The 26,416-nt window shown below is 38.2% G+C and overlaps 3 protein-coding genes across 5 annotated transcripts; all 3 read left to right on the forward strand.

The window, feature by feature from the left end:
- The first annotated feature begins 3,518 nt into the window (after positions 1-3,518).
- LOC126798412 (protein REVEILLE 8) lies at positions 3,519-6,715 on the forward strand. 2 transcript variants are annotated; one of them, XR_007672519.1, is made up of 9 exons: positions 3,519-3,732; positions 4,208-4,265; positions 4,352-4,475; positions 4,566-4,724; positions 4,824-4,949; positions 5,061-5,170; positions 5,671-5,730; positions 6,256-6,389; positions 6,474-6,715. XR_007672519.1 is itself a non-coding variant. In XM_050525373.1 (9 exons), the coding sequence occupies exons 1-8, from the start codon at positions 3,599-3,601 to the stop codon at positions 6,359-6,361; spliced, it is 861 nt and encodes a 286-aa protein (XP_050381330.1). In that variant the 5' UTR covers positions 3,519-3,598; the 3' UTR covers positions 6,362-6,389; positions 6,474-6,715. The 2 variants fall into 2 exon arrangements, 1 of the variants encoding a protein (XP_050381330.1); XM_050525373.1 differs by having other exon boundaries at positions 6,272-6,389.
- Positions 6,716-7,507: 792 nt separating this feature from the next.
- LOC126797513 (60S ribosomal protein L4-like) lies at positions 7,508-9,914 on the forward strand. Its single transcript, XM_050524143.1, has 2 exons — positions 7,508-8,665; positions 9,512-9,914. The coding sequence occupies exons 1-2, from the start codon at positions 7,559-7,561 to the stop codon at positions 9,623-9,625; spliced, it is 1,221 nt and encodes a 406-aa protein (XP_050380100.1). The 5' UTR covers positions 7,508-7,558; the 3' UTR covers positions 9,626-9,914.
- Positions 9,915-14,791: 4,877 nt separating this feature from the next.
- On the forward strand, positions 14,792-17,876 carry LOC126799281 (APETALA2-like protein 3). 2 transcript variants are annotated; one of them, XM_050526446.1, is made up of 11 exons: positions 14,792-15,217; positions 15,314-15,339; positions 15,445-15,475; positions 15,584-15,671; positions 15,757-15,902; positions 16,110-16,154; positions 16,264-16,367; positions 16,506-16,642; positions 16,796-16,921; positions 17,242-17,636; positions 17,728-17,876. In XM_050526446.1, exons 1-10 carry the CDS (start codon positions 14,832-14,834, stop codon positions 17,488-17,490), a joined length of 1,338 nt encoding a protein of 445 aa, XP_050382403.1. In that variant the 5' UTR covers positions 14,792-14,831; the 3' UTR covers positions 17,491-17,636; positions 17,728-17,876. The 2 variants fall into 2 exon arrangements, with proteins under 2 accessions (XP_050382403.1, XP_050382404.1); XM_050526447.1 differs by lacking the exon at positions 16,110-16,154.
- The last annotated feature ends 8,540 nt before the right edge of the window (positions 17,877-26,416 follow it).

The raw sequence follows: 26,416 nt of genomic DNA on the forward strand, positions 1-26,416 counted from the left end.
TCTAATTCCCTCCTGCCGTCTCTTAGTTTGACACGTGTTATCATACCTCTACTGTTGTAGCTGAATCAAGTGACCAGCTTACTCGGTAAAATATTATGTTCAGCTACGCTCAAATTCAGTAAAATATTGAACCGTCAATAATTTGATACTCGATAAAGTTTATAATTCAGTTTAACGATGTTTTCATTAAATTAGGGGATGGAGAATTACATTACTCCTCAAAAAAAAAATTGGACTAAAAGAAAAATATTTATAATTTGGCAAAAGGATTAAAAGTTTAGTGAAAATCACTAATGTCGCTCTCTCACTTCATCCCTTGTGAAACTCTACGGACGCTTCCTAACGGCGCCGACTCGACAAATCAACTGTCGTTTGATAGCAAAATATGGGCTGAAAAGGAGGCAATGCCTTATTTTCTTCTTTTCCCTCGGCCATCTAGTTTGGCAGTGGTGGGGGTGGCATTGTCTCTCCTCGCAATCTTTTTATGTTACTTCTATCTTGTTGCGATCTCATCCTCTTTTGGTGACTGGTGTCTAAAGGTGGGTGTTCCAAATTCTTCTTTGGGTCACGGTTTTGAGCGCATCGTTGGTGATGATGAATGGTTGACTTATGGCCGGGTCAAACAGATCGGTTTTAGTGGAGGAGGTGGTTTTTATTTTCTGGATTTGATGCCCGCGATGTTGTTCTTGATGGATCGTCGAACATGGATGATTGGCGTCAATGGTGGCACTATGGAACCATGATTTTTTTGGTCTGATTTGGATCAGGGGACTAACGATGTCAGTTTTACTATGTGGCCTTGTATGCTTCGGTCTGTTTCAGATCTGGTGATGTCGTCGTCTGCGGTTTCATCGGCGGTGGCTGATCTACCTAGGGTTGATGCTCGGTATGATAATCGGGAAGTGAATTGGGGTGGGCTTGGGTTCATTGTCCTTTGTGGGTCTGGGTTCAGTATTGTGCTTGTCAACGTGTTTCAATTTTTTATTTTGCTTAAGGGATGGATGATTTTGAAGCTACTGGGCTTTAATCCGGTTGGAAATTCAGCAAAGCAGGAGTGCACTCCCTCTGCTCATCAAGCATAAATTGAATCGTGTCGCAGTCTTATAATTGTGTGGTTGTGAAACATTTTGTCATGTCTTCTACATCAATTGTATTTTATTAGTTTTGTGCTTCATGACCATGAAAATATGGGTGAATTTGTTAGCTAATTTTACCTAGGAATAGCTAGGTCTTGGTTAGTTTTACTTGGAGACAGATAGTTTGTTTAGTCAGAAGATATCTCTTATTGTCAGCCATATGGTGTGTTATATTGATTTTACTTGTTAAAATATAATTTAGTTGGATCTTTGATTTTTTTTTGAAGTTGGACCAAAAGAATATAGTAACAGTGCATGAAAGAGGGTTTTGTTCGTTACTGTCAATAGTTTTAATTTTATCTTGTATTGAAAATAATTGCGCTTCAAACCATATTAAAAATGGTATGTGTATTTTTGGCGAGTCTAGTTTCTTCTAGGTTAACTGTCTCTAGTGTCTTATTATCTTGATATTACCTTACAGTCATAAGCCGAAACTCTTTTTACTGTCAACACCAAAACAATCGAAATCAAAAACTGATAGAGACGTAACGGGACATTCGTTATTTCAAAGCAATCAGTCAGCTGTAAGTTTCTGTGCATAGGTAGAAAAGAGTGTCGGCGAGAAAAATGATATGGGCCTGATAGCCCATGTGATGTAACAAGAGAACCGGGACTACATGACCTGGTTCACCTAAACCGTCCCACAATCCCACTCATGCCTGCCTAGCTTGGGCAGGCCTGGCCTAACCCAAAACCAACGGAGCGGGTGATTCTTCGCCACGTGTCAGTAGCTCCTTTCTTAGGTAAAAAGGGTGAGCCCAGTTAGGTGAATTTGCACCACAAGGTTGCGAACCAGATTTTTACAACCAGTGGATAATCATGTGAATTGCCAGGCCAGCTCTGTCAGCAACCAAACACATGATTCGGGTGGTGGGCCACCTGCACTCGTACTAGTGGACACCAGGGAGCTACACGTAGCATCGCAATCCGGTTGCGGCAATTCCTCCCTGTACCGGACCCATGCTCTTCCTATGGCTCAGCCAATACTCCAAATATTGAGTCATTTACTCACAGACAGCTTCCGTAGCTAATTCCTTATGATAGGGATAGGGATAGGGGCGAGAAAATGGTTCATTCCCTAATGTTACATAAACACCAACTTCAATAGCAAGAAGTACAAAATTTTCACCACACTTAATTGTAGCAGAAAAAACTCAAGATTCTAATTGTAAACAACTTACTCAAATTCTTAACTTCCATATGTCATACACCACCAACCGCAGCCATCAAACCACCGAAGTTTATGCACATTTACTCACCTTTTGCGCTTAACAATTACACGAATTAATACCACAACAAGGTTGGTGACATCAAGATGAAGAATACTGGACTAGTGAGCTGGCCGAAGATGGCATGACGCCGAAGTGATCATTGAAATAAGTTGTCGAGTCATAGTTCCGGGCTAAGATCAAATGATAGTTTGATTTCATTTCGTTATATAGTCCACTATAAAATGAATTTAACCTCAAACCGGACCCGCCATATAAATTATAGTTCCGCTATTGATGTCAATTGATACATTTTCTTAGTCTTGATATATACATAAATAAGAATTACAATCAAGTGTTTGATGTTCCAACTAAGCAGTAATACTCAATTTATACTCCAAGTTGAAAAGACAAATCAATCTATCATCAAAAATCATTCATCAATGGTCAATCATTACCGATTATTACAAAATTTATTTTTTCTTGATTACGTAATAAAGGTAGTCTCCCATATCTGATATATCTATACCATTAATAACTAAACATGCTTTATCAGCCAAAACATCAGTGAAATTACATTAACACCCTCATGTTATAAGTTAATTTAATTTTTTCAATAATTCAGAAGTAAAAAAAGTAAATAATAAAATTAAAAGAGAATAAAATTTTAAATAATTACCCAATGGCACCAACATATTGATTGTAACCGCCCACTATCATCACTCTCCCTTATTCTCCGAAATTTTTTTAATTTGTATTTTGCAAGTTATTTCCACCCATGTAGAGCATGCATGTGTTTATGACTAGTTGTCTAGTTTCTATGAAGGAAAGAAGACCTTGAAACGGGGTGGATCTAGTACATGACGTACATCCACAAATACCAATTGAATGGTCAAGATTAAAAGACACTGGTACAAATACATTATGCTCTTCACATCTTAAAATTCATATGAGTGACTAATATTGCTCAAATTCCAAACGTGCGGTGATAGTTAGGGATGAGCACAAACGATCATCTATACAGCGTCACAGGCTAAACTAGTGTAACGAGCCAGCCGAATTGCCGAAACATAGGAACGCGATTAAATCGGCGTAGTCAAAGAGCAGAGTGGTGGGGTCAAAACACACGAGGGCCTCAAAATTGAGTTTGAAGCTCCCTCACATAAACGCAGACTCTCAGCGCGCCACACCCTCCTTGTCTTTCCACTTTTCACATTCAATTTTTTTCCAGAGTCTCCTGTTGCTTCCCTTCTCATGATCAATTCCAATCAGCAATCCATGTCCTCCGACTGGTCGGGTAAGAAGGTCCGGAAGCCCTACACCATCACCAAGTCCAGAGAGAGTTGGACAGAGGAAGAGCATGACAAGTTCCTCGAGGCTCTTCAGCTGTCAGTTACCCTGTTTCTTCTTCTTCTTCTTCTTCTTCATTGTTCTTGCATTTAACTAGATGCTTCATTTTATATGATCAGAGGTTTTTTTGATTGAGTTTTGCTGTGTTGTGTTGAGTTCGGTTCATTTCCTCTGTTTTTTCCATTTGGGATTTCTCATTTTCTGAGGTCTAGTAATCTGTTAGGCTCTGAGCTACTATGATTATATGTGAGAATTGAATATAGAGTGATGTGATCGGAAGTATTTGACTTATGAGAGAAGATGGATTTTTTTTTTGTTAGTAGATAAGATTGAAAATTTTGATTCCGGTTTGATTTTGAACTTCTGTGAATGAATCTAGTCCAATTGAATGTGGCTATGTGGCAATTTGCGCATTCAGCCACTAGCCAGTGAATTAATTTTTTTGGCCTATTACAGAAGAATGAAAAGCTGGATTTTGAATTCTTGTGATTTTTTTTATTCTTTATTTTTCAGGTTTGATCGTGACTGGAAGAAAATTGAAGATTTTGTGGGTTCTAAAACGGTTATTCAGGTTTGACAGCAAGTGATTCTGTTATCCTGGTTATTTATTTGATTTTTGGGGAGTATGGTTTTTCTGAAGGAGGTGTGGTTTTCCAGATTCGAAGTCATGCACAGAAGTACTTCTTGAAAGTTCAAAAGAAAGGGACAACAGCACATGTGCCTCCTCCTCGGCCGAAGCGCAAGGCTTCTCATCCTTACCCGCAGAAGGCCTCCAAAAATGGTTGTCCAATCTTGGAGATTGTGGTATCATATCTTTCTAGAGCTTGAAATTTATCTGTTTTTATCCTTACTTGTTCAATGGGATTGGCAGTTTTGATTCCCTTGCAAGCGGCACTTGCTTATCCTTCTTCCATGAATGCCATTGCATCTGGCTATTGTCCTTGGGATGAAGCTTCGATTTTCTTAAATGCCGGATCAGATCAAATTGTGTTGTCACGTGGAGAATTTATGAATCGCCAAGGAACGGAAGGCATGTTTAGTCTCTGTTATGTGTTTATTTCAATTGATGTGCTTCTTTTAGATTGGTTTTGTTGACAACTTATTATGGGGTACACCGTTACTGATTCAGCTGATATTGGATCAAAGGGGGTGGCAAGAATTAGTAATTGTGATCCTAGTGGTATCGCGAGCTCAAGTAGAACCCTACCTAGTTCTGAGATAACAAAGCAAGGGTCACAAGCTCCTGTGAGCCATGGTATGCCTCTTCCCAGATCAAATTTTGTTCACTGTGTATCTCTTTGGCTTGAACTTCAACAGTGTTCTGGTCGACTGTCTTTCAAGTACATAAATATATTACATTTTCCAGGTATTCCTGATTTTTCCGAAGTTTATAGCTTCATTGGAGGTGTCTTTGATCCAGAAGCCCAAGGCCATGCTCAGAAACTCAAGGAAATGGATCCCATTAATTTTGAAACTGTGAGTTGGCTAAAATTATATTAATTTCAATGGTGTCATCTGTCTAGTTACTGCGATTAGATATGCCAGAGTTGTCCGAACATGTTGCCCGTCTGTCATTACTAGTGAGATTTTAGATACAAAGGACCCTGAATGCTGGTACTTTTTGGCCAAAGGCTGTAGTGAACCAAGTCCAGAAATCACAATTTTTACGATAGGATTAGTGTTATTTAGCAGGGGCTCCTCTAAACAAGCTAGTAGTACCTTTTCTCTAGAAGGGCTTGAGATTAATAGTTGCAGCAAATCAAAAATGCAACGAGTAATTTTATAAACACTCCCAGCCCCTCCCTGAAAAAGAAAAATAGAGTGAGCGGGAGCAAGACAAACAAATACGAAGAGTAGGTACTCGTATTCCCAATCCCTCATAAAATAAAAGCAGCAAACGAGATATACCTGTAAGTAATAGTTATCATTAATAGTCTGATGTGACTTGTCTGAATTTATATTTGCTGTGTCTGCAGGTTTTGCTGTTGATGAGAAACCTCAGTGTCAACTTGTCCAGCCCAGATTTTGAACCGATTGTAAGTATTGGTATTACTTGTCATTATGAATGTACCTTTCTGTCATGTAAGAAGAATGTTTGTTTGTCAAGCTAATCCTCTTGGTATGAAGCTTTCTCACTGAAACTTTACCAAAGGATTCTGTGTTATTATAGAAGGGTGGTTTCAATCTCCTTGGGCCTTTCTGTGGAAATGAAGGGTACTTCTATCTTTAAGATGATGGGTCAACTGTATTCTCTATAGTGAATGAAAAACATGGACTTTTTTTTTTGAATGGGAACAGAGGAAGAGGACTTTAGAGACAGTCGGATTCGATACGACAGTGAAATTTATTTGAACTGTTCTCTTTGAAATAGCAATGCAGAATCTTGAAATTATATTCACTTGTAAATTAAACTATTAGCAACATGTTCTCTTCATTTGGCCTGATGTCCTGAAAAGTTCAATCTTACACTTAATTTCAGCTGGTTAACTAATGAGTGATTTACTTATTTTAGCTTCACCATATATGTATTCTCATATCAGCTTGTTATGTGCTATAACCAGTCATTGTTCTGTTCAGAGGAAGGTCCTGGTATCACATGATGCCGATATGAAAACATCAGCTGCAGGAATTATTCCCAGTTACCGAACTAACGATCTTTCATGTTGAACTTCCTCTTACATAAAGTTGCTGACTGGTATGCGTTTTCCAGTTCTTGTATCACACTAATCCACTTCATTTACGTTGATGACATTAAGCTTGTATTTTCTCTTATTATTAGGTATGGTCCTGGAGAAAAAAGTATACTGGTTCTAGAACAGCAGGGGGAATATGATCTTGGGGCTTTACAAGATGAATGGAAGGGAAAAAACCAAAGAGTTTCAAGGTCTGGGAGGTTCTTGTTGTCTGGGGGCCTCAATGAGTGATTTATCATGTTGTGATCTTATTCAGGGCAACCAGATACTTGTGTATATCTTGTAAAAGATCTGTTTTGGGGTTTCTTCTATTTGTTTTAGAAAACCATCTTCCCAAGCAAGTGTAAACTACGAGAATCCAAATTCTTTGCGAAAAAAAAAAAACCGACGAACTTGAGATGGATAAGGAGTCAAATTCTGCACGTCTAGACTCTAGATAGTTTCTAGTTGATCTTCATCTCCAAATCACACCTCCAACTGCCCGTGTCCAAATATCAAATGATGCATATACGTTTTCTGCCAAAAAAATCATCACCACTGCACCAAAAGTTAGTCTGCTGGTAAATTTTTGTATCAAGCTTACCCAAGTCTTCAAAGATTTGAGGTAAATGAGAACAAATAATTTGTCAAAGCACGAAATATTATTTTTGACCATATGATCTAGTGACTTAAGTTTTCGTGAATTAAATAACTGATATTGACGTGATTACACTTTACACTACCTTTTTTTTGTCTTTGGAAAGTCAACCACACATTTCTTTTTCTTTTTCACGATGTTCTCTTTTCTTTTCTTTTTTTGAACTGATTCTTCTTGATGTTCATAGATAACTAGTTGTTTTCATTTTTGGTCACATTTGAGTGTCTAAACCCATTATGGAAACACTCTATTTTCAATCGATTTTCAGACTAAACATTTTAGGAATGTGTCCTAGATACAGTAGTAGATAAATAAGACTAATTTTTTTCTTTACTGCTACTGTGAATTTATTTTTACTTTTACCGCAGGTAAAATAATGTAGCACAGAGCTGCAAATGAAAATGAATTGGGCCTCGCACCCGTAAGCCCAAGTACTTAAACCTTGTCACTATAAATAGGTGTCTGTCCCGGTTCCCATTTACCCTCTAAAACCCTAATTCGCATATCTACCTTCACTCTCCCCTCACTTCCAAAATGGCCGCCGTCGCAGCTATCCGCCCCCTCGTCACCGTCCAAACCCTGGACGGCGATATGGCCACCGACCAGTGCCAGACCGCCCCTCTCCCTGACGTCATGAAGGCCGCCATCCGCCCCGATATCGTCACCTTCGTCCACTCCAACATCTCCAAAAACAGCCGCCAGGCCTACGCCGTCTCCAAGAAGGCCGGCCACCAGACCTCCGCCGAGTCCTGGGGTACCGGCCGCGCCGTCTCCCGTATCCCCCGCGTCCCCGGTGGCGGTACCCACCGCGCCGGCCAGGCAGCCTTCGGGAACATGTGCCGCGGCGGACGGATGTTCGCTCCGACCAAGATCTGGCGCCGCTGGCACCGCAAGATCAACGTGAACCAGAAGAGGTACGCCATGGTCTCGGCGATTGCGGCCTCGTCGGTGCCGTCTCTGGTCATGGCTAGGGGTCACAAGATCGAGAGTGTTCCCGAATTGCCCCTGGTCATCAGTGACTCTGCCGAAAGCGTGGAGAAGACTTCTGGAGCTATCAAAGTTCTGCAGCAGATTGGAGCTTACGCCGACGCGGAGAAGGCGAAGGAGAGCCGCTCGATTAGGCCTGGGAAGGGGAAGATGAGGAATCGGCGGTACATTAACCGCAAGGGTCCGCTCATTGTGTACAGCAGCGAGGGGGCTAAGCTTGTCAAGGCCTTCAGGAACATTCCCGGAGTCGATATCATCAATGTGGAGAGGCTGAACCTGCTGAAGCTCGCGCCTGGTGGGCACCTTGGTCGGTTTGTTATCTGGACCGAGTCGGCTTTTGAGAAGCTGGACTCAATCTATGGGTCGTTCGACAAGGCCTCTGAGAAGAAGAAGGGGTATGTGTTGCCCAGGGCTAAGATGGTCAATGCTGATCTTGCTAGGATTATTAACTCCGATGAGGTTCAGTCGGTTGTTAAGCCTATTAAGAAGGATGTGAAGAGGGCGCCTTTGAAGAAGAACCCATTGAAGAACCTCAACACCATGCTCAGGTTGAACCCTTACGCCAAGACCGCAAAGAGGATGGCCCTTTTGGCTGAGGAACAGCGTCTCAAGTCTAAGAAGGAGAAGCTCGAACAGAAGAGGAAGGTCACCAAGGTAATCTGCCTCACCTATTATTGTTTATATCTTTTGGTTTGTGAATGAAATTTATTCTAAGCAAGGCAATAAGTTTAATTGTTTTGGTTTTGGCTTAGAGAATATATTGAATTGGATTGTGTAACTTATACATGTGCAGTATGATGAGCTATTATAAGTTGTTGTTACCATTGTAATCATAATATGTTAGTCCAGTTGATGTCCATGACGTGATACGTGCACATATTTATTAACCAGCATATATAATTCGTATGTTCCATTATCTTGGAAATATGAATAATTTGCAGTTTGTCTATCTAAGCTTTCTTCTGTGAGTCAGGGTAGGATTGACGAGACCTTAGCAACCTGAAAAAGTAGGCTGTTTTCGTTTGATTTAGGGTTCTCTAGATAGTTGTCATCTTAGTAACATATTAGACATTCAAAAAGCAATTCCTGTAAGTATCAGATTACACTGGGCACCGTCGATTGTTGCAGTTTAACTTCGGCGCCAATGCTATTGTAACTTGTAACTGTATGTTATACAATGCAAGACATTTTTGGGATGTATTTAGAGTACAAGACTACAAGTGATACTCTAGTTTGTCTCTTGATGTCAAAGCTACAGTAAAGTCTGTAACTTGTATTAATGGCTGTAACTGTGTAAGAGTTAAAATAACTTGTCAGAATCTTGTTTTGATACACATTATCCTAGGTGAAGAATTCATAGTCTGTATTATTGTAAATTTGTAATTGTGTTTGTTCGTTTATTGAGATTGTTTATGAAGTGTTACAACTAGTGTTACTATATGATAATACATATTCATAGTAGAATTTGTAATAATGGGATTTGCATTTTATTCAATCCAGGAGGAAGCTACTAAAATCAAGGCGGCTGGAAAGGCCTGGTACCAGACTATGATCTCCGACAGTGATTACACAGAGTTCGATGTCTTCCAAAAGTGGCTTGGTGTCTCCCAGTAATTTTGTTATCTGCTATGAAAGATCCAAGACGTGTCATGCTAGATTATTATGGCGTGGTACTTATCTGTGCCATGTTGTTAGTTCGAGTCATGGATGAGATGTTGCAGGAAAATGAGGATATTGAGAGTTGTAATTTTCTTAGTACTATTTTTGGGAGTCGAGTTTTTCTTATGAACAGGTATGGAATGAGATTAGTTACTTAGTTTGCCCATTTACTATGATGACAGAAGCTACTTGCGTTTTCATTACTGGCATGATTTTTGTATTTATTCAAGTATTTATACTTGCATTGGCGTGTGCATGGTTTTACTCGTTACTGCTCGCAACAAGTTTTGGTATAAACATGCGACTAATCGGTCAACTTTCAAATGTTCTTGTACGGTAACACAATGTTTTGGAATTGGTGGTAGCACACTATTCTGTGCTGTTTTGAGCCTGTGCCAATCAAAGAGGCAAACATAGGAACGGCGCTCAGTGGAGTCAGTGCTGTGTGTGAATTTCCTGCTCATCACAGGAGACTTCCTACAAAACCTACGAGACTTTGTTCTTTTCCTCTCAGAAAACGCTTTGAAGACCTCAACCTTTAACCTTATTTCCATGTTTATAAAACTTCAGTGCGTTTAGTTGATCCGTAGTGTGTATTTGGAGCAAAGTTCTTAAAAATACTTGCTGTTGCTGGGTTTCCTTTCGCAAGTATCATATTATCAACTCACCCCAGTATTGTGGTAAGCAATTGGAGATTATGGGGACTGGATTTCATGCTCATTCAAATGAAGAGATGGAATGTTTTATGACAGACGAGGAATTTGTTTTGTTTCCGATCTTAAACAGAAATCATTCAGCATTTGGCCTATGGGAGTTTAACTCCAGCCGAATACCGCGGCCATGAAGCTGTATTCGGCCTGCTCTTGCCTGGAGAATCTCCCGGCCTAGAAGCCGCTCGACTCTATTGTGCTTGCTCTTATAAGTTGTAACGCCACTTTACTCTGGTGGCCTCAGTCAACATCAGCCCAACACTGTAAACAGTCAATTACCTTAAAGAAATGAAACATATAGTAACAGAAGGATAGTCGATATTGTCAATGTGAAGCCTCAGACTTGGTGTAGCTTTCCTCGTTTAAACCTTTGTACGCTAATATGAATAGTGATGGCATGGCTCTACTTGGACTGTTTCGAATTATAATTCACCAAACTTCTGGCACGAACCAAACCCAATGCCACAAATCCACCTAGGAGATGGAGTTTAATGCACTGCAAGTATTAACCCTTTCCTTCTTGGTATATAACGATTTAATTGCAACAGTGTAGGGGTCATATGAAGCAGAAAGAAATGAAAAAAAAGATTTAAAAAAAAACTCCAAATGGAGGGGATTATAATACAATCTCAGTAAAAAAAAAATACTCATACAATATGTATCCCTCAGTGCATTCTCAGCTTGTCTCCCTTGGCAATAGTTTCGCTTCTGATGTTCTTGTTCTTGACTTAAAATTTGAATTGCCTTGATTTTACCATATGGTAAGGTTGGTGCGGGAAAAGCACCAGGAATGATGACGGGGGTCGATTTCGAAGTTATCGAGTTTCTTTCCTGCAGGCCACTGGGCTTTGATGGATTGGGCCCACTTATTTTGCCCTTTAGCAATCGTGGTACTCAAAGACATCCTGTTCTAGCCCACGCGAGATCTGTAACATGCGTACATTTGGTTGGTACATCTCAGACCAATATTCGAGTAATTTATATTTTCTCATGATCTGTGTTATTATTTCTTCTTCCTTAACACAATTTCAGTCCAACATATTTGTGATGCCACACATAATTTACCAAGAAGATTTCAAAAATCAGGTGATAGAAATTATTAAACGAAACTAACTATTTACAAAGTAGATTATTTTTACATAGGGTGTCCATATTGCCACCCTACAGTCTACTCTGTTTACTCTATAAATTATTGAATTATTGAAATACTAAAATATCTTGATATAAAATTATCCTAAAAGACAATAAGTTGTTAAAAATTACAATCTCTTTCTTTACACCATCTTTTATTTTGCATAAGATGTATTTAAACCTAAAAATTAATTAACAAACTACTTAAAACTATCAGACAACAATTTAGTTTATAAATAACTCACTACTTAATTTGATAAAACAAATAAGGACAAAAATTTACAAATAAGGACCAAATGATGGCAAGTTGCCACATGTCATAAAATATTTTATTTTTTTACCCATCTTTTAATCATAGTGTTTGCTATTATTAATAAAGAAGTTATCTGCTAGTGTCGATTATAAAAAAAAAACTGCTACTGTCGACTATAAAAACTAACTGTTATTGTCGACTATAAAACTAGCTGCTAATTTTGACTTGAAGACACCTGCTACTGTCGACTTGGAATGTACATGCTACTTTCGACTATGAATTTAACTGCTATTGTCGACTTGGAATGTACCTACTATTGTCGATTATAAATCTAACTGCTACTGTCGACTGAGAAACTAACTGCTATTGTGCTTTTTAGTGAGCAAAATTCAAACTGTCGATTATAAATCTAACTGTTACTGTCGACTGAGAAACTAACTGCTACTGTGGTTTTTGGTGAGCAAAATTCAAAATTTTAAAATTTCTCAAAACATATGCAATTTGGTAATTAAATGAAAGCCCATGACATAAGGAACAACTTTATATATTGGCTCACATCTAAATTGCCAGTGGTTTGGCCAGAAAACTTAAATTTGTCAGAAAAAAAAAACTAAAAAATGAGTAGAGATAAATTTGTTTGATCTAGGAGTGTGGCATTTGATAATTTTACGAAAATAAGGATATTTTATATATTTTTGTAATAATTAATTAATAAATTTTGTTTTACTTATTCTTTGGGGTTGACTTATGTCATAATTTGTATAAGACATATGAAAAGTGAGTTTTTAGTTAATTCAAATGTGGTCTAGTACCACTAAGTAATTTCTAAAGATTAATTAGATTAGGTTTCATTTTAGCTGTTATAATAACTTTATTTACGATTCATTCATCTTATATTATTTTCATAATAATAATAGTACTAATAATAAAATATTCTACCAATATCACTAATACGTCTAATTAGTATGTCTAACGTTAGATTCAACTTATACATGTGCGATGTGCCAAATGTCTTTTTTTTTATGAGGTCTGGTTTGGAACCTTAAATCGTTTTGTTATTATATGATTTAATTGAATGATTAACTGATAATAAATGTGTACTTCAATTTAACATAGTCGAGTTAGCTTCATTCGTTTGGTGTAAGACATCAAGACCGAAGTCACTAGTTTATGATTTTTTCTTAGTAGTGGTTATTAAAATAAATATAAAATGAAAAAACCGATAAATTAATTAACAAAGTAAGTTTAAAATTAAAATTTTTTATGTATGGTGAAAAATGTATCGATGAAAAATGATATTTTTAGGTATTGTAATGGAATGAACAAAGTAAGTCTGAATGGAAAAAATAATTTAAGTTGTAAAGATAATGTAGATGAACAAACTAGCCGGTGGGGTGGTAATAGTGGATAATATAGCTCTTACGGTGAGATTAGTATTCAACTCATGCGCGTTTTAACTTATACAAATTCAAAAAGAAATTGGTAATTTATATATCCATCGACACGTGGTCATTTTTTTAACCGCAGATTTGTATCATTTTTATCGATAAGAACAACAAAACAGATGTTACTTTGTTCTTTTCCCATGGGCACATTGAATAAGACATTGATGATTTTAACCTATCTCCTCATCTAGTCATTTCACAAGTAACATCAAAAGCTAGCTAGATAGGGGAAAAGAAAAAAAAAAAAGGAAAAGTAGAACACAAATGTTCTGAAATTAGCTTAAAGAGGTAAATGTGGCGTGAGTTGTTTCAACAAATTATTAATATGGTCATTCCTGTGCTCCCCCAAGTCCCCCCACTAAATAAGCCATAAGGCAGAGTAGTCTAGGATCTAGATGCATGATATGAATGGCTAGGGGGTTTAGATAGAAATATAGGTGTCAGCGAAATAAAGGGGTAGGGGACTAGGGGCAATATGAAGGGTCTAGTCACACAGTTACATTTATAGAATTGAGTCCTCCTATGTCTATATTTGAGATGTGACATTATTTACACATTCCCTACTTTTTCACTGTGCACATCTCACTGACTCATCCCTCTCTAACTCTCTCTCACATCCCCATCAAGACCCCATAATAACAACTAAAATACAGCTGCATTTTCTTATTAATTTTTCTCATGTAGAGTAGAGGGGTGACATTCAATCTGCTACTTTGCTTAGGGAATCCTACCATTATTTTCATGTAATGTGTCATGAATCCTATTTTTCATCCATTTTTATATAATACATATTATATGTAATATTTTGTTATTATATTTCTAAGGAATTGGTTTCTTGTATACTTAGGACGGATCCAATGGCAATAGGTTTACATTACTCTCATACTTTTGAGTATTACGGAGTCATTTTAACAAGAATATCAGAGTTTCTTCGTGTAATTGAACTAAACCCGTATCACAAATCGAGTCAAAAACGAACATCATGCATAGGTATCATTTCACCCATGTATTCTCCAATACACAGTGTTAAATACAATGAGTGCAATTAAAAGTAATTTAAAACTAACACGACATCCGGACAAGAAAAAGAACCCGATTAACGTCTGCTCAAAATAAAAACACATAAATCATCTTTTCAATTAAAAAAGAAAACAATAATAAATTAAAGCAGAAAAATATCATGTAATAATGAAACGTAGGCCATTTCGTGCGACTGCAGCAAAGCTACACCCGCCAAAATAAACCGAAGAAGAAGAAATTAGGAAACTCTATTAACTTCCCCTCTCTCTCTCAACATCCCCAAGCTTCTCTCTTTCTTAACTTAACCCACCTTTATTATTATTATCTTCTTCTTCTTCTTCTTCTTCTTCTCCTCTCCCAACTCTTTATTTAACTACCTGTGCATGAAAATCTCTCCCTCCTTATTGTCAGCCGGCCCCTCATTCTCTCACGCCGGCCATACCTCCGATCCTTCTTCAACCTCCTCCCCCCCCCTCTCTCTCTCATTATGACTCCTCCTCCTCCTCCTCCTCATTTTCTCCACCACCACAACCACTAGTACTACTCCTTCTTCTTCCATATATAACTCAGTTCCGGCAAGTCGATCAGGTAAACCAGACGCAATGCTAGATCTCAACCTCAACTTCTTCTCCTCCGATATGGAAACCTCTGCCGCCACCTCCTCCAACGACGACGACTCCTCCACCACTCTCAACTTCCTCGACCTTCCAACCGAACCCGATCATCACTTCTCCGACGCCACCCGCACCATCCAGCTCTTCCCTCCTCATCCTCCCCTCCGCTCTTCCTCCGCCGCCAACCAGTGTCTCGGCCTCTCCTCCGCTCCCCAGCTCCACCGCGCTCCTCCGCCGCCGGCCGAGCAGCAGAGGACGATCGCGCCTCTCCCGGACAAGGTCAAGAAGAGCCGTCGCGGTCCGCGGTCCCGGAGCTCTCAGTATCGCGGCGTTACTTTTTACCGGAGGACCGGCCGTTGGGAATCGCATATTTGGTTGAGCCTCTGAAACTTTATGCGGTTTGTTTGGTGAAACCTTGATTTTGTGCTCAGAAATGTTTACCTGTTTTGCTCTTTTTTTTTACTGTGTAGGGATAATGGGAAGCAGGTCTACTTGGGTAAGCAAAAGTAGCCTCATCAATCATGATCTTGGCTTTTGCTTTGCTTTAAATTAATGCTTTGATTTGTTTAATTAATTGTTGATTAATGTTTTGTTTATTCAGGTGGATTTGACACTGCGCATTCTGCGGCTAGGTGAGAATTGATAATCTGATTTATTGTTAATAGTAGTGATTAGTGACTTTTTACTGTTCGATTGGAGAGTCGGTTTGTAATTTTTGGGTGTGGTGATTTTGATCTCAGAGCTTATGACCGAGCTGCGATCAAGTTCCGTGGAACTGAGGCTGATATTAATTTCCATGTTAATGATTATGATGAAGATATTAAGCTGGTTAGTAGTGAGTGTATGTGATTAGAATCCAACTTTTTTACTCTGATTGTTTGATGAAGTTGTTTTTAAAATTACTGTGATGCAGATGAGTAATTTCACAAAGGAAGAGTTTGTGCAAATCCTGCGTCGCCAGAGCACCGGATTTGCCAGAGGAAGCTCGAAATTCAGGGGAGTCACGCTGCACAAATGTGGCCGCTGGGAAGCTCGTATGGGCCAGCTGCTCGGCAAGAAGTGTGCAACTCTTTCCCTGCTTCCTTCTACGTTTTCCGTTTATGCATTTGGATTGTGTCCAAGTTTTGAGTGTGGTTTTTGTAACTAGGGAATAAGTGTGATAAGATTACAAGGGAACAACGAAATTGTGTTCTGTTGGGACCTGGTTTGTTTAAGATTTTGGTTGAATTCAGAAATTGGTTTTCATTGGCTATGGCTTGCCTGCAGGTATATATACCTTGGCCTATTTGATAGCGAGATTGAAGCTGCAAGGTTTTTACACTAATAAATAGGCACTATTTATTTAATGCATAAATTTGAGATCTTATGAACCATGTGATGCCATTAGTAAATCAGTGTAGTGTTTTCCTTTTGAAATCAGAGCATATGACCAGGCTGCCATCAAATGCCATGGAAAGGAAGCGGTCACCAACTTTAATCAAAGCTTATATGATGGGGAGATAGTGACCGAGGCCAGCAATTCAGGTACTATTGTTATTAGAGAATCGATTATGATCCTTGTATGAAGTCTATTCTCAAATCAATTGAGCTGGACACAAACTTTGCCCTTCGTTGATATTGTTGTGTCATGCATTCAACTATTTTTTGAACGTTTTGGTGCAGCCTTTAATGATAGTCTTGATCTAAATTTGGGAATCGCTCCTCCCTTGGCTTCTGACTGTCCAAATGAGAACAATGACATGAGCAGCTTTCCGTTTCATCTCAGCAGCAGTGTCCTTCCTTTTTACAAGAAAGGATGGGTAATTCTCAAATCAATTACAAACTCCAACAAGATTAGATCAAATGTCTATTTTTTTTTTTCCTTTAGAACTCTTCATTAGTTATGATTATCTCAGCTGACTTGACTAATTTAACTACTCACTTCTAGACATTAATTGATGTTCTCTCTACAGAGTAAGACCTCTGTCCCAGGACCTCCAGCAACCATAAGGACTCAACTGCCTCATGGCTCAATGGGGACATCCGCGGAGCCTCCTCTAATGAGCAGCATGAACTCCAATTTCTTTCCAATCCAACTGGTAATTTACTGTGAATTTTAACTGTTTTGTTAATTAATTGCTAAATCCTTACATTTCTACCTAATTTTCATGTGAACTTTACACTTTTTAACTTAACATTGATATGGACATAAACTGAATGTTAAATGCGTGTTAGGATCTACTATTTGTTCTTGCAGCTCTTTTCTACTGTTGAGTAATACACATTAGCTTATAGTGTCGCTTGAAGTTTTCATCTCTGATGCAGAGAGAGTTTACAACCTATGTAACACCAATCTATGAGAATTATAGTTTTCCGCCCAGTACAATTCTAACTATAACGAGATTTTTGTTAGACTCAGGAAAGAGCAACAGAGAAGAGAATGGATGCTAACTCCTTCCCCATCTGGGCATGGCAAATGCAAGGCCATAATGATGGAGCAACTCCACTGTCACTCTTCTCTGCTGCAGCATCATCAGGATTCCCTTCTTCAACTACACCATCATCAGCTGCCGTCCCTCCACTTCATTTTCCCAACACATCATATCTCCAGCGTCACTTCTCACCATCGTTCACCAACAGCACACCCCATTTCTATTGCAGGAGCTGAAGAAACCAGTACCGGATAGGATTTAACCACGTTAGTAAACTTAACCCCGGCTAGGATCGGTAACAGAATTTATTTCTTACACGATGTAAAGCTCATGAAAACTTTGTAGTGTCTTCAATCTAATGGCATGGAAGAAATTCATGTAGGTTTGCCTTGTTTGGCATAAGATCCAATTATTTTACAGCACCCTGTTGCTGAACTCTGTTCAATCTAATGGCATGGAAGAAATTCATGTAGGTTTGCCTTGTTTGGCATAAGATCCAATTATTTTACAGCACCCTGTTGCTGAACTCTGTAATTTAGCTTGCATGGCAAGTATGGTACCCCGTTTTCTGGTTCCCAGATTGGTTGTATATTGAGCATAATGCTCAGTGATTTGCTCAAAACGTATCCTTAACGAAGCTAAGTAGCAAAGATATTGAACCAAACCAACAGGCTACATAACTTATGCACATTAAGTTATACAGTGTTATAATAACAATTGGCTGTTAAATTGATTGTGTTGGAAAAGGAGGGTGGGGATGTGGACAACGTGGGGGGGGGGGTGGGGGGTGGGGGTTTAATAGTATAGGAGAGTACAGAGGAGACTACCATGTTGCCTGATTGATTCACTCATGGGTAAAGTAAAAGGTAATAAAGTGAGAAGCATTGACCAAAAAAAAAAGGTGAGAAGCCGGAATCCTCGGCTTTGGGTACAATTCTGGAAAAGGATGGGATAGGGGCCAATGGTCTGAAGTCTGAACCATATTATGTTTTTGTAGTTTAGCATCTTGGTGTTTTTATGAGCGCAGCAGCTAAGCGTGAAAAAGTCTCTTGTACTCTTCTCTATTCCTCTGTAACACCATTCATTATTCCACCGGTCACCTTTTCCAACCCTCCAATTTTTACCATACTAACTTGGTAAGGACTTCTTCTTCTTCTTCTTCTTCTTAACCAAGAGCTTGTTTTAAATATTTCACTAACTAAATTATGCCACGCAAAATTGCAAATAAATGAGAGCTTCTACTCTAGTACTCTTTGTCCGGTGTTGAGTTAAAAAGTTAGGACGCTTCTTTTCCCTACTTTTCAAAAATAGAATTGAATTTCCATCAACGTCGTCGAGTTTTAAACACGGGAATAAAAGTTCAACAGCTAGACTCATACTAACTCAATCACCTAATAGTTTACATGATCATATTTAAAATTTCTATTATTTTCAGTCCAGTGTATGTTAAGGATCATCGTAAGCGCAACCAATCATAATAATTTTTTATTCAAGATATTTCGTTACTTATGCATCTGAAAATTAAACTTTATTGACTACACAATGTTCATGACTTAAAATTTCTTTGTAACATAATAATCTAGAAATAATTGTTCGTTTTATTTAAAGCATAAAAAAGCAATTACGTTGCTGGCAAACTCTTCTTCTTTGGGTAATTACTTGTGAGTCTTTCCTGAGTATCTCGCTTTCTTTCCACAAAATTCAAGGGCTAGGAGTGGCTGCTTGCTGTCACCTACGACTGGTGTATATCTGTGAAAAACCTGATCATCTCGTATCATCTGAGATAAGGATTTTGATATGAAGCAGATGAATAGCGACCTTTAACTCTATCTCTCTGAAGCGAGCTCAGTTTCGTACGTACTGTTCATTACTCTACAGCTGTGCCCCTCTTCGTCTGCGTCTGCAGCATCTCTGCCGACCTCTCTGGTCTTTCTGCACTACTGCTCTGAATGCATGCATTCTTATATGTATATATATATGCTTATGGGTTTTAGGTGAGGAAAGTTTCACCGTTGACTGTTCTTATATGTACATGGCCGGGAGGCCAGAGCACAGTAGGAAATGAAGAAGAAGATCACCTCGTGATTTGCATACCTCTCTCTCCCTCTGGGGTGGTCACTATTCCAGGTCAAGTAAAATTATTAAACCTGGGTTCCATGTTGGATATGAAACCAACCAGATCTAGACTCGTTCAATGTGTGGTTGGCCTCTCTAACTCCGTTTTGTCTATAATGCTTTAAGTCGGAAGATGATAGTTCAGTCATTTTCACCATTAACCTTTTCTCCTCCCCGCTGTTTTGGTTTTGTTTTAATTCGTTTGATTGAATGATCATCCACTTATAGTTATATCAGTTGATGATAGGATGAGCTATTAACCGGCTAGGCTAAGGCTAGCTAGTCTGTAAAACCGACCTAAACCCACAATAAAAGTAAGGAACCAAGGATCGTTAGTAAATTCAGTACCCTATTCTCTTGTTACTGGGCAGTACTAAGTTTTCTGTCAGACATATAGGCATATATCAAATTTTAACATTGATAATCCCGACTTATATCAAATTTATAGACGAAACTTAACCATTACTGTTCATATTTATAAATCATGGGTATCGAACATTAATAAATTTTGTTATTTTGATCAGAAATTTTAATTGATTTGACTTTTTTTTTTTGAGGTAATATGTTCTGATGCTCATAGAGATTCACAAATTAAACCGATGAAGATGCGGCCTTGTGACCGAAAGTTTAATTTAGATATTACTTAGCTTTAGAGAGCTTCGTTTAAACCTCAATATTTTTAAATTGTCCCATTTGTAGTTCAAATTTAATCTTTGAGAAACTATTAGTATTTGTAGCATTGAACTAGATATGTGCTCATCGTATAGTACCGTATCGTTGTTGGACTCGTCATCTAATTCGAATTAGGACTAGCCTTTGATTAGGGATTCACACTCCTTGTTGTATTGAGATACGTAACACTACAACACACCTTACACCCACAGCTAAATTTCTCATCAATATAATCCTCCAGATTACCAGAATGTCTCGGTTGTTTGCGCGAAAAAAAAAAACTATGCATGGGTGCTTTATCTAAAATGGCGTAGTTACAAACGGGCTACGGTGGGTTGTAACCAATCTCAAATTTTCAAAAAAATTGACTTTGTAGCTAAATTTTAGTGTAAATTATTAAGTTTTGGTTCATTTATATTTTTATCAACTATAAACTATTTCTTTTATTGCTTTTTATAGAGAATTAGGTCAGTATTTCATCTTCTTTTTTCTTTACCCGTTGCTTCTCTAAAGCGGCTGCTCTTATCTCTCCCGTGACCAGGTAAGAGTCCATACTCTTGGGTATTAAGCCATTAAGGTATACTCATATGATTGTGATTTAATTCCCCATGCTAATTGATTGATGCCCTAAGTCAAATTGATTTGAACTCAATAAGATATCATGATTCTCATCGCACTATAATTAAATTAGGATTATATATGGTCATATGGATATGTACGTTTGCGAATTGTAGTCTGGTTGAGGCTTAAAGGCTTAAAGCACAGTGTGTTATATTATATGATTTACTTTTATGCTATAATACATGGTTGATTGAAAAATTAACAATGACAAAATTTGTTTCTATTCAAGAGCGAATGGTGCAATTTGACTAGATATGTTATTATGTCTTGGATGTACGTTCGTTATCAAAATTTTATTAAGGTTATAGTGATGATTTTGTTTATTATTCAATTAGCTACGTGATTTTATGACATATATAGTTATCTTAATATATGGTTTAAATTAAAAAGAAAATATATGTAGTGAATGTTCATTGAATATTTTTTTTTCTAGCCCACCCCAAATCATAATTCTAGCTCCGCCATTGCATAGTTTTTCCAGATTACCAGAAGTGGAGAGTGATACTTAGACTATATCTTTTAAAAACGAATTGCATGTCCCCTTAGGACATATTTCTACTTGTGTATGTTTCAATGTTTGCGTATGATCGAGGCATCAATAAGTTCATCCAAGCTCCACTCACCTCTACTAGAGCTCTGTTGATAGCTACAGCTCTCAACAGTACGTAGTAGTAACCTATGCTACATATTAATTAGTAAAATGGCAGATTGGTTACTGCGTTATCTCTTCTCTAGATTAGTAAACTCGATCCATGTATCATGCATCTTACTTTGTCCTGGCACTAGCTTTTCATTTACTGATGGTTAATTGTGCGCAGATAACATGTTTGTTCCCAAAATTATTTATCATAACTCAAGGTGAAGATGTAAAACGTAACCAACCAGCTTCTTTATGCAGCCACAGTAGAAACATATCCTTATTCTCTCTGGCATGGAGAGACAACACAACACAGAAAACACATAATGTTGTTGCCAACTTGCTATGCTCCTTCATTCACCTATTCCAATTTCCAACCAGAAATTTGATGAATCATACTATAGAGTGGTCCGATATATATATATTAGAGAGCGGACGTCCATGTGCACTAAAAGTGCAGACATTGCCGCTTCCGACGGCACGGAAGGTGCCGGCCGTGTTTCCCCTTTCCCAGCGCTCTTATCTATGTCAGTCAAACCTCCATCATCGGTCTATGGCGGTTGAAATTTGTAAAGTTTCATAAAATTCAATTTATAAGAAATTTGTAGATTTCGGCCGTCATATGCCGGTGATGGAGTTTCAACCAGCATAGACATGAGCGCCGGAAGGGTGAGCACTGCCGGCACCAACTGCGATGTCGGTCGCTAGAGCGCCGATGTCCGCTCTCGATCCTATATGTATATGTATATATATATATATATACACCAGGTTTTTCACATAAGGAGGTCTTTATCTTGGCTTAAGGTACATATTTTCATTTTTGACCAACTTTTCGATCGAGTTTTCATCTCCACGTCCAATATCTAGGGTATAATATATAGATCAGCTCTACAAAATTTCAGCCGATTTTATGATCATTAAGGTATCTAACTAATCAAAACCAATGAACGTATTGAATTTTCCAAACCTGAACCATTCATATTTTGAATAGAAAATCGAAGTTATGAGTACCTTAACGGTTATGGAATCGGCTGAAATTTTGTGGAGATGATCTATACTTTATTACCTATATATGTGACGGTTGAAATGTGAAAAGTCGATCGAAAAGTTAGTCAAAAATGAAAATCCGTATCTTAAACTAAAATAAAAACCTCCTCCTTACCTAGGATTTATATATATATCTTATCAATGGGTTGGTAGGTTTAATTTTTTTTCCACCAGATCATAGTCATCATACATAGAATAGTAGCGTGAAACAGTATGCCGGAGCCTATAGCTCAAAGGGTAGTCAGTTAGACACCATATTCATATCTCACCTAACAAGTACCCAAGTATCTAAACTGACATAGGCTAGTTAGCTCGAATCTTCAGAATTTTTCTTGACAGGTCGATGAGTCATAATCAAAGCCTCCTCCTACGTACATGCATGCTGCTGCTACTAGTAACTAGTTCCCATCTATAGCATAGAATGACGAGTGAGATTAATGGATTATCCAGTACCAGTTTTAAATGTTTTCTCTGTATTTATGCAAGCTTCGCTTTTCTAGGGCAAATAGTGGCTTCAATAATGAAAAGAGCATTGGACAACAGAATAAAACTATAGGGAATTATTAACGTTATACCACCCCGTAGCTTCCCGTCGGCTAAATCCTTACGGTGGTTATTTCGAAATTTCTACGGATTACACAATCTTTTAAAAACAAATTTAGGTAAATATATTTCCCACTAACCACAATCTTATCCTAAATTTCTAAATTTTAGGTACATATTATTTTCTTTATTTATTTATTTTTATTTCTAGGTCATTTTAGAGACTAAAATTTTGATAAAGTTCTTAACACCAAAATCACGTTTCTCATTATAATAGTGGAGATAGGGGGACTGTCCTAGAGTCGTCTTCTCAATTTTTCAGTTAGGGTTTGAAGTTTCTACAAAATTGTTCCATTAATAGTTCTACTATCACCAGCACCTTTTATCTTCAAATTAATTCTCTTAAATATCCAAGTATTTGTTTCCTACTTTTGGATTGAACTTTTGGTCATATATGACAAAAAATCCGATGGTTTTGATGAGGTGCCTAACTGGTATGGTGGATTCCATAAGATTACGTACACTGGATTAACATTGTAATGAAGCAATGCAAATTGATGTTGTTTCCTCAACGGTTACCTGCTAATCCTTGATAGGATGAGAGCAGTTCAATTATTTAACATCAAGCACTAATTGCAGGACATTTTTATTCAGCTATCAACTACTGCAATAGTACCTTAAGCTGATCTTCTTTACGTTTCAATTAACAAATATGCCCGTCTCATTTGGACATTTGCATTACAAGATACTAGCATTGTAGTTGTGCGATGCACATGTTATTTGTAAATTGTATACATGCATCACATCATTTATTTATTAATAGAATAAAAATGAGAAAATCATTTGTAATATTTTTTATTAAAGTATAATTCTTTTATATAATTGCGTTTAATACAAAGGGTATTAGTAGGCTAGTTTTATAAAAGATTTGTCTTAACGTTTTTTCAATGACCTTACGAGAGAGCTCTAGGGTTTCGGAAATATTTTCATTCTATGTCTAGTGGCGCGTCTTAGCGGCGTTGTCATTGGATGGGGCTACCCAGTTTTCGTTTGCGTTGATAGGAGAAGCTGTGTGGTGGCCAGATCAGAGAGGATTTCCATGGGTGTGGCTCAAGTTCGAGGATTTGCATTGTTGATGTTGTCGTTGGGGGTTGGGATCGTCGATGGCAAAAAAGATTGTTGGATCGGTGTGGAGTCTGATTGCTTCCAGATGTTGGTCGGATTCGGTGATATGGTTGATCCGGCTAACCGTGAAACTTGGAGTATCAGTCCAGATCGAGGTGCTGACGATCTTGGTAAAGCGTGGTACTTGGTGGAGGCTTGCCGTCGTCGATGGAACAATGGCAACGACTTGGTGGTCACACGGCGCCGGTGATCGGGATGCGGGTGTGGAGGGACGACGGTGCTGTCGTGGTTGGCTATGAGGGTCATGCATCCTCCTGGTCATCTCTTTTAATTTGAGCCTGGCCATATCTGATGGGCCCGATCTGAGCTAGTAATAAGGGTTTGGCTCACATTGTAAGTCCTGCCCAGTTTTTTTTAGTTAATTCTTTAATTTTCGTATTGTTTGCATGTTTTGTTTGAAATTAGGTCATATCTTAGTTGTGTAGGTCGGGCTTTGTATATGTGAGTGCACTTCTAATGACTTGTATGCTCTAGGTAGTTAGCGAGTTCATTATTTTGTCAAATAGTCGTTGCCACTTAGTGGTAGAGTGAAGCTAAGTGTCGTCAAATTTATTTAGGCGGTGGGGTGAAACTAAGTATCGTCGGATTTTTTTTTCTGACAGCAACATAGTGGGAAAGTTGTGGTATTAAGTAATCGAGTTGTCTTTCCACTATGTCACCGCTATTTTGAAGCAAATAGAATAGCTATTAGAGCATTCTTTGCTAGTTGGTCATTAGTTAATTACAAGTTTGTAGAGATATCTGATATTATTTTAGATATTTGTAATCAGGAGTTTAGGCTTTGTAATAAGGGATATTTGTTTCATCAATCAAGGTTCAAGAGTAGCCTCACAAGCCCTCCTTTTAAAAAAAGATTTGTCTTTTACAGTTTTAATCCTTGATATCTTTTATTTTAACAAATCACATTTTTACATGGGTAATATAGGGAGTTTAATTTTTTGTGTGAAGATGTTGACACCAAAATTAGGCTTCCAGTTAATCTACACATTATGTGAGAAATGTATAAAATTAATCAACGATAAAAGCCTGCCCTAAAAATGAAAGAGTATGAAGACGAACAACCATGGATGACCGAAAGAAATCAGAGAATGTGACACATGTTTTTTGAAGACGACTATTAAATTTAAACATGAACAATTTGATAATTTCATAACAATTCAAGTCTTAAGTATAGTAAACATGAATATTACCTAACCTTAATTTGTTCCATTTCACTCTCAAGCGATGAGTGTGCTTTGGAAGACCAAGGGAGGGAAACGGGCATTATATGGCCCGAATATCGAAGAATTCAACCTTGCTACCAAAAAAACACATATAGGGACCAAAAACAATTTGTGGGACCGGTGGCTCAATATTTTTTTAGTTAAAAGCACAGAAGGCCCAATAATAGATGTATAGGCAGTTGCTGAGGTCAGCAGGCCGATGTTAGCGTGCTGATGTCACCTATCTGTTGTACATAAAATACAAACATATAGCCACACAGCCATAATGACAAGACCTATAAAAATGTAAACATTATCGGCTCCAGAATTAATGATATTTTCGTTTTAATAAGTGGTTTTATCCTAGGTATCATGAAGACTGTCGTGAGTTCTCACAACTTCTTGACATGCATGTAAGATGGTGGCCGGTACGTAAGAACTATTTTACATTTGTTGTTGTACTTTTAGCCCCGATTAATCTGAAAGTCATATGATTCGTTCCCTTCTTTCTTGTAGTTGATCACGCCAAAACCTAGGGTTTCATACAATTCAATGGTAGCGAACCTTAGTTTCTATGTGCGTGGACCGACGGTGCAGTTGGAGTTTGGATTTGGTGTCACATGGTGGCAGCTATGGTGTGACAGGGACTAACGCGTGCAAGAGTCACAAAATTGTAGGGATTGGACAATTGTAAATTTGGATTGGGATGATCGACCTCCGTGACCACTGGTTTGTGGATGGTGTGAGGCAGTGTTCAACGCAAGAACTCTACTTGGGCTCCGGCAACGTTCAAGGGGTGTGGTCTTGAGTCGAGGTCCTAGGTCAGGAGCGCAAGGTCCTTGCGCCATCATGAACCTTAAGACTTCTGGGCAACCACTGGATTGCACTAGTGAGTAGAGGCTCCACCTGCGATCATCTCGAGTTTTAAGGAGTTGGGCCTTTGAGCTTCCACTTTTCTCTTTCTTCTCAGACTTGGGTTGGGTCCTTGATTACATTTGAAATTGAGTGGTATCTCTAAAATAAATTGTTGTTTGGGCAAACCTATCCACCTATTTACTTTAATGGACATCTTAGGTACCAAACTTGTCAGGATAGTTATTTTGTCACGAGGACATAAGTTTTGACATTCTCTCGTCACAT

Source organism: Argentina anserina, chromosome 6 (genome assembly GCF_933775445.1).
Source record: "Argentina anserina chromosome 6, drPotAnse1.1, whole genome shotgun sequence".
Lineage (NCBI taxonomy): Eukaryota > Viridiplantae > Streptophyta > Magnoliopsida > Rosales > Rosaceae > Argentina > Argentina anserina.

Coding starts and splice junctions, on each gene's coding strand:
- LOC126798412 (XM_050525373.1), top strand. CDS start 3,599: ATGATCAATTCCAATCAGCAATCCATGTCCTCCGACTGGTCGGGTAAG. Junction 3,733..4,207: donor TTCCTCGAGGCTCTTCAGCT/GTCAGTTACCCT, acceptor TTTATTTTTCAG/GTTTGATCGTGACTGGAAGA. Junction 5,731..6,271: donor GCCCAGATTTTGAACCGATT/GTAAGTATTGGT, acceptor TGTTCTGTTCAG/AGGAAGGTCCTGGTATCACA.
- LOC126797513 (XM_050524143.1), top strand. CDS start 7,559: ATGGCCGCCGTCGCAGCTATCCGCCCCCTCGTCACCGTCCAAACCCTG. Junction 8,666..9,511: donor AGAAGAGGAAGGTCACCAAG/GTAATCTGCCTC, acceptor TATTCAATCCAG/GAGGAAGCTACTAAAATCAA.
- LOC126799281 (XM_050526446.1), top strand. CDS start 14,832: ATGCTAGATCTCAACCTCAACTTCTTCTCCTCCGATATGGAAACCTCT. Junction 15,476..15,583: donor ACTGCGCATTCTGCGGCTAG/GTGAGAATTGAT, acceptor TTTTGATCTCAG/AGCTTATGACCGAGCTGCGA. Junction 16,155..16,263: donor AGCGAGATTGAAGCTGCAAG/GTTTTTACACTA, acceptor TTTTGAAATCAG/AGCATATGACCAGGCTGCCA.